The following is a 12,116-nucleotide window of genomic DNA, read 5'->3' as shown; positions in this document are numbered from 1 at the left end:
CTATAAATTCATTGCCATGAACACAGGGACAAGGACTATGCCTACTTCCTTCAAGGGCTTCTTTAGCAGAGAATCTTCTCGGTTGGAAAAGACCTTCAGAGACCATCAAAGTCTAACCAACAAGCTGACCACCCAAGCCCCATCACTAAATTAGGTCCCTAGCACCACATCCACACATCCCAAATTAAGCCCTCCAATCATACACCAAATATTTACAGAGGAAATTGAGCATTAGGCTTGAGGCAGTCAATCAGCAGAAGGAAAACATTTAAGAAAATTTTCTTTTAGCTACTACGTATCAAGGTCAGGACACTGCAATATTTAAAATTAATAACGCTGTATGCTTGATTGATTGCCATCAAACAGAACTCTAACTTCTGTCCTCTCCTCTACTTCTCAAATTAAGTATACTTCAAAACAAAGTCACATTATTTGACTGTAGGACTGAAGAAAATGCAGGTAACTCTCCTCTTTTTTAAAATCATACCTTGGTCAGAAAGAAAATCCAGCATGGTCTGCAGAAGGAAGGACAGATGCCTGACAGACAGCGCAGGATTGCCCATTCTCCTGGAGGCATACACGAGTTCATGAAGCAACCGCATCTGTACTGCAGCCCAGCCTCGGTGAGTTCCTACAAAATAAACAATTTTTAAGCTAGAAGTCATCAAAAAACAATCAGATTTGTTTTTCCGTATATTCTAAGCAGCAATTTAATGATACTTAAATTTAAATCACCCAACAGAACCAATAATTACAGAACCCAAAGCTTGGACTCAAAACGGTAGGAAAAATAGGGGCTTTGGGTTTGTTGTATATTTGAACGTAAAGCAATTTTTATTTCATATGCTTGCCTATTGACTAAATTTATCATTAGAACTGAGAAAACGAAGTTAACACTTCTCATAAAGAAAATATAATGCGATATACAATTTTTAACTTCTCCGAACAAGAAATTCATTCAAGATTTAAGACAGAAACTTCACTTTCATCTAAATTCAGTACTTCCTAAATCTCTCCAAGGATCAAGCAAAAAAAATTCTCCCAATACTTTCCTCACCTTTAAAAGTCAGATAAAAAAAGCCCTAGACTACAGGACACGAGGCACATCTCCTGACTATTATTAATCTTAAAAACTAAGTTTCAGACTACAAATTATTTCAAATTTGCCAGGTTTCTATGAGAACAATAAGCTGTGCATCATAATGTAGGCTTTCTTTTGAAAATGTAATATTCAGTACGCTTTTTTTTTTTTTTATGAAACTTAACCTGCTTTTAGGTCATTCAAGGAGTTATGGTTTTAAACTAAAAAAGGGAGATTTAGATTGGATATTTGGAAGAAATTCATCACTTAGAGGGTGGTGAAGCACTGGCACAGGCTGCCCAGAGAAGCTGTGGATGCCCCATCCCTGGAGGTGCTCAAGGCCAGGCTGGATGGGGCTTTGGGTAACCTGGGCTGGTGGGAGGTGTCCCTGCCCATGGCAGGGGGTTGGAGCTAGGTGAGCTTTAAGATCCCTTCCAACCCAAACCCTTCTGTGGTTCTACAATCAGTAGCAAGCAAAAGCAGTAATCGTTAAGTAACACACATTCTAAGATGTGCAATACTTCATAAACTTCTAAACAGTCTTCTTTCTACGACTACCCTTCAGCAGTTGGCTAACTTTTCTAGAAATAATTCCTTGAACTAAATCTTAAGGAGTTTTTGGTTTTTTTTATATCAACTTGAGGTTATTTCTCACACGTGAAATGCCATTCTTACCAAGCACTGCTTACAATTTACAGTGATCCTTCCATGTCTCTGCAATAGCCAGGATAAGATCTGACAATTTTTAGGGGTAAAACCTGACAAAGCACTTCAGTGCAACATAAAGGTAAGGTAAAAATGAAAGATAAACACCAATCACCTTTTTTTTTTCCTTAATAGACAGTTCTTTCAAAATTTCTGCAAATTCTCCTCCCAAAACAAACCCACACCAGTCTTCAAACTGGAATCCCAACAGAAGATAGTCAACGTATTCTCACAAAAGGGAAAAGAATCTTAGCTGCAGTTTATTCTCATTTAAACCAGTTCAGAATCTTATTACTAGGGAACCTCACTGCCTTTTCCGTTGATGTTCAGCTCTCTGTTTGCTGCTCCACTCCCACAGCGACATCATTTAGTGAATGCTCACGAACACTACACAAAAAGAATTCGAGATTTTGGGCAACCCAGGGAAGTTTACTCAAGACTCCCAAGTTCCCAAGTAGCACATTATCTGTCTCTTCTTTTACAGGGAAAATGCAGCACAGTATGAAGACATTTTTAAAATGAAGACATTTTTAAAAATGATTACTTTATATACAGCTTCAAATGTTCAAATATATATGTTCAAATATAGCTTACCTAAAGAAGGGCAGCAGACATTAAAAAAAAATTGGAGAACAGAGTACTTAACAGCAACAAGAAGAGTTACTTGTTGCAGGCTGTTTTGGGTGGTGTGTTTTTTTTTAAATAAATGCAAAAAAATAGCAACTTTAAAAATATATAGCATCTAAAAATTGCTTAAATGTCTTAACCAAGAGCTAGTCTTACAGATAATGTCACACCAATTTAACTTGTGGAAGAATGTGACATTGATACAGATATATATATATATATAATATATAAACATATATATAAAGTACGTACATGCTTGTAATTATACCTGTATATAATGTATATGTGTCTATATATAAAGACGTAAAAGAATCTTTCATTCTTCAAATAAAAGCCAACAAATACCAAGAGGAATACAATATCTGAGACATGAGTCAGAGGCAGCTAATTGAAAAATACTCAGACATAAAACATGACCTGTTCTGTACTGAGAAATGTATCATCACGAGACATTTTTGAAACAGTGGAAGGGAAGCTCTCACTAATAAAATGCATTTGCTGCAGGCAGATGAATTCAGCAAGACGTTCAGCAGTGGCACTCAGAACTTCAGAACTACTGGAAGGAGCAGCAGCAAAAAGTGAAGGTGCTGCTTTAAAGAACTGCTTTATTTGTCACAATTAGTGACAGATACTTAAAGGATTTGAGTTTTATTTGAAATATCTCAAGGAAATGAGTTACAGAAAGCCAACTGAGTGACCTAGTAAGCAAATGCATGCTTTTCCAGCAACACTCACCTTTGCTGAAATCTTTAGGATCCAAGGATAAGCTATAGCCAGGGAGAGTTTCCAAAAGCAGTTTGTAGCACGCCCTCCAGCCAGGCTCTGGGATGCTGGGAGCAGCGCACTGCATCGCTGCTATACGCTTGAAAAAAGCGGATTTGCGGTGAAAACCAATACGCTCGTACAGCTCGGAAAGAATGCTGTAACGCTGGATTTTTTCTTCTTCTGAAAGCTGAAATTTAAAGGGAAAATAGGAAATAATTGGTTTTAATAATTTTAAAAAAGCATATATCTAAGTAACAGGAAAAAAAAAAAAGAAGTGGCAGGGGGAAATGTATCAGGCAACTCCAACAGCCCAGAAGGCCAGCAAGTTCATACATAGCCAGTCCTGGCAGCTCCTACTGCCAGGAAAACTTACACTTGCTTCAAGTTCAACTGCTACCAAGAACAGTGAAGATGCATTTCTTTATCAACTTGTCATTTGTACTAACAAATAAGTAGTCAAAGTAGTTAAACATACCTAACCAGCTCCATATTTTAGGGATACACCATGACCAAACTCAATTGATTTAGCAAGTGAAGTGTCTTCATCAGTTTAAGAGAAAACCTACCTGATAGCTGATCTTGAAATCTCAGGCTATGAAAGCAAAGAAACTTAATGCCTCGATTTTTATGAGTCTCTAATCTTGTAAACCACAAAATAGGCAGTGCATGATACCATACATATGCAGACTGTCAACTAGCGAGGTAGAATTTAGTGAAAGGTTAAGTGTCATTAAGCTTAAAGTTCGTACAAACTTGGTAAGGAACTACCAACACACTGTGGCTCGTAAATATGCTGGCACAAGTCCCAGGTAATCATTCTTTCCACCCTAGCATGCACTATTTCTTCTATGCAAAAGAAGAAACTTCTGCAAGAGTCTCGAAGTTATCAGCTACTTCATGTCTATGTCCCAGCAACAAGCATTAATGAGTCCTGAAAGTGGATCCATGCTGACATCTAGTGCACAACATCCAACATGCACAACCAAAAGCATTACAAAATATTTCCCATTACTAAGAATTATTCCTGAAAATAGGTTAGCACCTTTACAGGAACGCACAAAGTTAATACAAAAATAGCACTAATGGACAAGAAACACTATTTCTGCCATTCTTACTGCAAAATTCAAAGCATCAATCTGTGAATTCTGTTTAAATTCAGATACTTCAAGACTTACAAAGTCAAAAGATACCAGCCACACTAGTAAATTTTGCAAAAATCATTAAGTGTTATGAAATATCAAAATGTTTTTAGTCCTGTAAATCCTGACAGAATTACAAAAACTTGATCTGTTTTCACAAGTCACTACTAATTTTAGGCACAGGGATAGAACCAAAAAAGGCCCAAAGAGACCTGGAGTTTTCAGGACGCACCATGACCTTATCTGATAGCTCAAAAGATTAAGAGACATAGACAGACTAGCAAATGCTTTGGGGCAGTTTTGCACAGTTTTTGAAGCTGAAATTGATATTTCCATCAGACCTGACAACACAAGCTAATGCACAACGCAGAAACAAAGCCCAGCCACGTAACAGACCTGTAACTGCAGTTGTGAAAAGGCAACTGCACCAAGCTGAAAACCATCAATAAATGCAGCTAGAAGGAAAACAAGGCACAAAAGTATGACACAGATCAATTTTAAAGCCGTTTATCAGAATCCTGAAAAGCTAGCATCTGGAAAGAACGTGAGGTGTTACATTAAGTTCACCTACTCTAGCTGAGAAGAAGCTGCTCCAACTTTTTTCTTCTTCTTTTCCCTATTTGTGTCATTTTTTAAAAGCTAGAAAATCAAAAAATGGCAGCAGAATTGAAAGGGGCATGAGCAGATCAGGTATTGCAGTTAGAAAAGCTTAAATAAATTATCAAAACGATTTCTCAAATATGAAATCTGTGTTCACATACTATGGAAACTGAAGTTTAAGATGGGAAGAGAAAGGGCCACGATAGCTCTTTAGATGAACATGAGCACTCACTAACTGGAACAGCTATCAGAAAAAAATTCTCTGGAAGCTTTATTTTTGTCCTACTTGAGTAAGTTTTTAACACTTCCCTAGCTCGTGGCTCAATGGCTGTCAATACAGCTACTCAAACATTTCTTGCAGTTGCAGGAAATTGTGTTTCCTCCTGGCAACAAAGATAGCAAGGCTGCGTTTTCCCTGGGCATAAATAGTTCAGTGTTACCACCTAGGGGCTTAAAAGAAAGAAGAAAACAATCCCACACAGACACAACAAATAATTAATTTGGGGAAGATTGCAGCAGGGTTCAGCAGACAACATCTTTCCTGGCCTTACAGATTTGTGAAAGATACTGCATGGATGTGAGATAGCCAACATGTGAGGCACAGCTTCTTTTCAACCTGGTTCATTTTCATTTGATTGTTGTAACAAACCGAGTTAGCACCCACAGCTGTGAAGGCTGTAGCTCACTATCCAAGCAGCCAAGCCCACAGTTTTAAGACAAGCTTTCAAGAGGGAAGCTTTTTACATGGGTTTTTAATTATTCCTTGCTACATTCAAAGAAGCGTCTATAACCTCACTTTCTTTGTAATTGGCAGTTACAATTCATTCCTCACAACTGGATGCAACGAGAAGTCTTATTGCCCTGGAGCTCTCCTACCATCAGAAAACACCAGTTACGTTATTTTACCAGAAAGGCCTGAATTTTACAATTCAGGAGGCTGGATATATGTGGAAAGAAATCAGTTTTCCTTCACATCAGAGGCACACGCTTTATATTTTGAGGTGTTTTTTTGCCTACCATTAGTTGTGCTGATGTTCTGCCTACCTGCAAGAGAAAGACACAGCCCCCAGTTTGCTTCTCTAACTTAAGATGACTCCTCCTTCAAGTTAGCCCAAATTAGAAGTACAATTGTTATCTGCTTCCATGCTGTGCACAATAAATCCTGAAAAGGCAGAAATATAATTCCCAGCCACACTGTCCTATATGGAAAACGGATCCCCCAACACTGGCAAGATCCCGTTACTCACATTTCTCTTAATACTGCTTCAGAAACACTTCCAGCTGAGAAAATGACAAAATAGCAGATATGATCGTATGATAAATGATGAGTTATGGCATCCTTGATTGAAATCAAGGCAGTTTAAGGCTAGTTCTCAGCACTGGATAACCCAGTATCATCACAGTGACGTGTTGTTGTTGAAGAACCTGTCATATAAAATGCTTCCAGAGGGGCATCACCATGATTTGACAGCTGACATCAGGAAATGGCCAAGGGATAATCAGGCACACGGTGCAGAAAGGAATATACAGTGGGAAAGAGCCACCCTGAACTAGTAACATGATTCCAAAAGAATCACTGAATACCACTTGAGAAGAAAAAAAAAAATGATCGTGCTCCTTAGTGTCAAAATTTAACCTGTTTCTTTCCCAGAACGTATCCTGCTGAGTACCATCACCATCTGGCTTCATCTCCCACATGATGCAAACACTCCCTGCCTTAGCTCCCTAAATTCAGACTGAGCTACAACAAAAATACACAGTATTCTCCATTTTTATTTCCAGGTTTCCCAGACAGTGGGAGATGGGATGTTTATAGTGTGTACGTGCACAGAGATTTATCAGTGGGGTCAAATAGCTGCCATACATCAAGTTCAAAGTTCCTTTAGGGAAAAAACAAAGCAGAAAGATGGAGAGAGCAGCTAGCTACTAAGATAAGCAGCAGGGCCTCCAGGATGCCCTTCTTTGATTGTTCTCTCCAACACAGCAGGTGACAGAAGCAACGATGCCTTCTCACCGTGCTTTCTCACTACATCCTTCTCATCAGGACCTGCTCAATCCCTGAGTTGTTTCTGGTTGTGACACTACAGAGCTGGCTGGTGCGAGCTTTGATCAGGACAGGGGCTGCATTCTGAGCAGCTGCCGAGCTTTGTGCATGTTTATTACAAGGTAATTATTAGCAGCTATTTAAATGCCTTATAGACTTTGCCAGTTAGTAAAGTTAATCCTATTTTTTTCCTCTAATATAAACTTCAAGTTACAGCATCAGTGGGAAGGGGGAGGAGAACACATGATTCTCATAATAATAATTGCTCCCATAATCAACACAACGTAAGAGCAATACCCAAGCTTGCAAGCCAAGCAAATGACAACACAACAACGAAAAAAGGGAAAATTACTGGCACAGCAGCTTCACAAAAATCCTGCCACAACAGCATGCATGAAAGGCTACTGAGCTGCCAGCGTAAGCCACTGGAGAATTAAGAGGAAGGCAAAGACTGCAGCAGTTAAGACACCCCATGACAAAATTGATGATTTATATGATAGTTCATTAACCAATTAAATTTTCATTCTTCTTTGGTTAGAAAAAAATTGAGACATTGTACAGATTTAATAAGCAAAATAGATTATCTGCACATTGAAGAAATTATTCTACCCCCCTTTTTTTTGCTGTCCCAATCTGGGCTTTAGCTCAGTGGTGTGGATTTCAACTGCTGGTTTTACCAAGACACAATGAGCAAAAGAGGAAAAATGGTAAGAAATATAATAATTTTTTTATGAATTGTTTCCACCACACCAGTTTGGTTTGGTTTCCTTGGGTTTTTTTTGCATAACTGGTGACACCAAGCATGAGACACTGATAATATCTTGTTCTGTTGTAGTACTGAGCATCAGCTTCCCAGTATGAGAGTGAGCTCACCAGAACTCACCATCTTCATTTCAGACTAGAGAGGCTCTGGATAATCTCTGCAGGAATTGTGTTTAGAGCCAGTTTTGCAGCTATATGACTATAGGATTTATTCCCCACTTCGAAAACTTCCTAATTGAGCATCATCAAGTGCTAACAAGCTTCACTATAAGCACACATAACAGAATACTAAAGTACAGAAACAATTAAAAATACTGTAATTACAAATTAACATTTTCAAGTCTTCCCTGAAGTGAAAAGGTCTACGCCTAATTTTCTCCTCCCCGTGCTCCCCACTTTTCTCACAGTTCCAAATACTTTTTTTTTTTCCCTCTGAATTCCTTTCTGACTTGGCATTACCCAGACACAGCACTGCACAACAAAAACTCAACCAAGTAACAATACAGTTATACTCTAAGCTCACTCTGTGAAAGACCATTCCTAGTTTCATTAAACAAGATACAATCAAATAAAGAAATCCAAGGCAGGAGATCTGCCTTAAGCAGCTATTTTTCCCTAGCACAACAACTCAAGAGAATAAGAATGGTACATTTTGTCTTCAGGAGAGAAAATAACTGCTAGAGTCTCTTATCTCAACCTAAGTCCTCCGATTTTTAAATGAGTTGTAAATACCTTCTTAAAGCAGTCTCAGAGATACGAAAACCATCAGAAGTCCTAGTGAGAAGCAAGTAGTAGATGGTTTCCACATCTGTGATACAGAAATGAAACTGGAGTCTCCTAAATCTCTGTAATTTTAACATCTGAGTGTAACCTCTCCAACAGGAACAGGAGAGTCATGGGATGTTGTGCACATACCTGACGAAGATTGATATAAACTGCATTCTGAAGGAACTCAGAGGCTTCCATGCTCCTCTTCTGTATCGCGAGGACTCTCACTGCCTTCACGCAGGCTTCCAGTTCAATCACACCAGCATTCTTGTACTTGGAGAGAGAAAGTTTAAATAATATTAAGTATGGCACCTGTTAGATTTGATAAGTATTTCTCCCCAGCACGTAAATCAGCTGTCACAGCTTCCAAACCCCAGCAATTCCCTAACGCTAGTGACTACACTTAAATTATCAACACGTGCCCAAGTGAAAATTAACGTGACATCTGAAATGTAATTATGCAAAACAACAGTTTTCATCCTTTTCCCTCTGTTTTATTATTTTCAGACACCGCAGAGCTTCAAGTCTTTGGGTTCAGATGAGGAGGAAAGTTGGGAATATGGGCATCAATTTAGGTAACCTCATACACACGGTGTGTGTCTACAAGAAAGTTTTAGATTCGACCTGCACAGGATAATACCTCTATAAGCTCAAGGCTGGTAATAGGCAGGTCAGTTTTACAATTACTCTTCACCACCTAAAACTGTTCTATCAAGGTAAATTGGGGATTTATTTTGTCTATTCTACTGATCACAAAACGTATTATAGAGTGGAGGAAGCTGTACCAACAGAACTGTAGTTTTTACTCCATCGATTTTCTCTTTAGTTAAAGCAGTATCATTGATCACAGGTGAATTACAAACCGTTCCAAGTCTTCTAATATCTAGCTGATACCGTTTTCTGTAAATTAATGTTTTATTTTCATTACGCAGCTTGCCTAAGAAAGGCCAAAAACAACACAGAGGTGCATTGATCCATTTGAGCTCAGGCATCACAGGCAATCTTCCAGACAAACAATCTGATCTCGTTATTTCCCCAAACAGTGCCCATATTGGACGCTTGAATCTCCTGCTTAACTTAAAGTCTTGTATGTTTGGAGCTTAATGGGGGGAAATAAAGCCCTGAATGAAACACAGAAATAGCTCCAGAGAAGCACAGATCCATCTTCCTTCCTTAAGTGCTCGAGACATCAGCAAAAGCGAAGTGTGGGAGATCGAATCCATTTGAGAAGCTGATGTGAAAGTTTTTTATGCTTAGTGATGACATCAAAAAATGTGTAGAAAGTACTGCTTCCTCAGCATTACAGCTGAGAGCTGTTCTGCCTGTAGGGCTTAGACAACAGCTAAATAAACTTGTCTTGAACAGCCACAGCTCAGTCCCAAGGCAAAGTTCTTTGTTATTTGCAAGTGAAGCTTATTATTACTTGCTGAGAGCATACCAGATATGATTATAATCAAAATATAAATAACCTCCCCAAAACGAAGTCCAAAATTTAAAGAAATCATATCCTTGCTAGATGAGCAACTTAAGGTAACATAAAAAGCTGAATACATACTTGAGGATTACTGCTGTATTGGTGAAACTGCCCCCCAAACTACCACATTCTCTTGCTTCTGCTCATCAATTAACTCATGGACATGATTTATCTTGTCTCATTTGGAGTCTCCCTTCAATACAAGTGTGGGAATGACATCTCATCTTTAAACATACTTCTAAAAATCAAAGACTAACTGAAATGAAGAAGTGATTAAAGTGTATATAACTACATCATAACACAATTAAACTCAGCTTTAGTGTTGATGAGGATATTGAGCTACTCTTATCACAGTATGAAATCAAATTTTTTCCTCTATACTATACGACCAATGCAAATATTAAGCTACCTTACTACCTTAAGCTCTGAACATTTGCACAAAAAATCCCCCAATAAAGTTCCTGTAGAGCCGAGAACTATTTAATTTTCTAAATCCTCATAAATGAGTGTTTGCCCTTCTTGTGGCCTTTCCTTTGTCCTTTCCTCATGACCACACGCGTTAAATACAAGCTTCCCTTAACAGTCCTGTAAAATCATATCCATCATCAGCAACCCCTTCATAAACTCCTGAATTCCCCAGAGATCATTCCAGCAGGCACAATAAATAAGCTCACATTCAGCTCCCACAATGCATAAAAGCATCCATAAAGTTGCTGAGGTATGTAATAAAAACTATAAACATACCTAATAGTTAACAAACCTCCCCAACATTCAATACTTCTGCTTGAGAGTGCTTTATATATTTAGGACAATTAATCCAAAACCTCCAGGTACAAGCAGGCACAGTGAATATTTCACTCAGTGCCTTGCTATTGCAGGTGTAATGCAATTTGTAAAAATTGTAATGCTTTAGAAGATACTCTCAAACCAAAAACCACAGCACTCATTAAATACAGGAATTTCAGTGAAATTTTAAAGCTAGGTAGAATTACCTTGCCATAGTAAGAGATGGCTTCTTTGTATTTATCTATGATGTCTTCAGGGCTCAGGCAATTCTTGGCACGTCCAATTTCAGCGCTGGTATCTGCATTTATACCATTTGAAGTCAGCGCGCCTAGAACAGGACAGGGGAAGAAATGAGCAGAAGGACTTCTAGCAAGTAGTAAATATTTAAGAAAAACAGCGACGACAACATTAGGATATGCTGTAGGTTTGACCAAGGCATACACAAAGAATACCTGCCCTACCTAAAAAACGCTAGCTCTGTTTTACTATGTCATGTTAGAGGGAAAACAAAAAAATGGATTCAATCACCAATCAGCACATGGGAAATAATCAAATTATTCAACCTTTTAAGGTTTTAAGTATCTGAGTATTTAGGCTATGAATAAGATATTAGGCTGCTAAAATTCGATTACAGCCACATCTGGATATGCAAATTTAATCTGAGTTTTTCTTTGTTTTACTTACAAATTTTATTTCTAAAGCACGCACACAAAAAATGTGCAAGTTCTTCTATAAACTGATGATTAGAACAGTGATCTCCTCCTCCAATCATTTAAGACAAATGCTTCTCTTCCCTATGTCCAATCCCAGAAAAACAACTGTTACAGCAGCATAACTAAAGGCCACCCAATCTGAGCCTTCCACGTTAAAACAGAAAACTACCTGAGGCTCAAGTAAAATAGTACAAAATTGCTTTTCTCATATAAGAAAGAAGGAAAGAGACAGAGAGAATCTTCACGTCTACAAGGGATAAGAATATAAAATAGAAGCCAAGGATATCTGGGGTATTAATAAGCACCTGGAAATTTTATTTCTAGAATTCAATTTTATTGCAGAGTTAACAATAAAATTGAAAACATCCATCAAAGGTTTAGAAAGGCGCTGTATCTCCTTACGTGTTATTTAATCTGTACGATTACACGCCTAAATTTAGACAGTAATTTATTTCTCCAAGAGGCTTCTTTACTAGGACGGCAAAGGAATCTTCATGGTTCAGAGCTGGACCTAACTTTTAATGGACAGTTAAAAATTGTGAAAGATAATTTCTACTCACTCTGTATATTCAGATATGTTATTTATATCCTCAACTGCTAAAGAACTTTTTTCTATGTCTGTCAACCTTAAAAGAATCAGACCACAAACACC

At 38.1% G+C, this 12,116-nt stretch overlaps 1 protein-coding gene across 4 annotated transcripts in view; it reads right to left on the bottom strand.

Annotated features, from left to right (window-relative positions):
- Positions 1-12,116, bottom strand: part of TRAPPC9 (trafficking protein particle complex subunit 9) — a 460,345-nt gene that overhangs the window by 434,012 nt on the left and 14,217 nt on the right. For all 4 annotated transcript variants that reach the window (XM_038173943.2, XM_038173949.2, XM_038173944.2 and 1 more), the window contains 4 exons: positions 10,958-11,079; positions 8,639-8,764; positions 3,149-3,365; positions 488-631 (listed from right to left, as the gene is read on the bottom strand). In XM_038173943.2, the coding sequence (XP_038029871.2) occupies positions 488-631; positions 3,149-3,365; positions 8,639-8,764; positions 10,958-11,079 (609 nt within the window). The remainder of the gene's footprint in view (positions 1-487; positions 632-3,148; positions 3,366-8,638; positions 8,765-10,957; positions 11,080-12,116) is intronic.

Source organism: Anas platyrhynchos, chromosome 2 (genome assembly GCF_047663525.1).
Source record: "Anas platyrhynchos isolate ZD024472 breed Pekin duck chromosome 2, IASCAAS_PekinDuck_T2T, whole genome shotgun sequence".
Classification (NCBI taxonomy): Eukaryota; Metazoa; Chordata; class Aves; order Anseriformes; family Anatidae; genus Anas; species Anas platyrhynchos.
The sequence above is the reverse complement of the archived record's forward strand: the minus strand, read 5'-3'. Positions and strand labels throughout refer to the sequence as shown.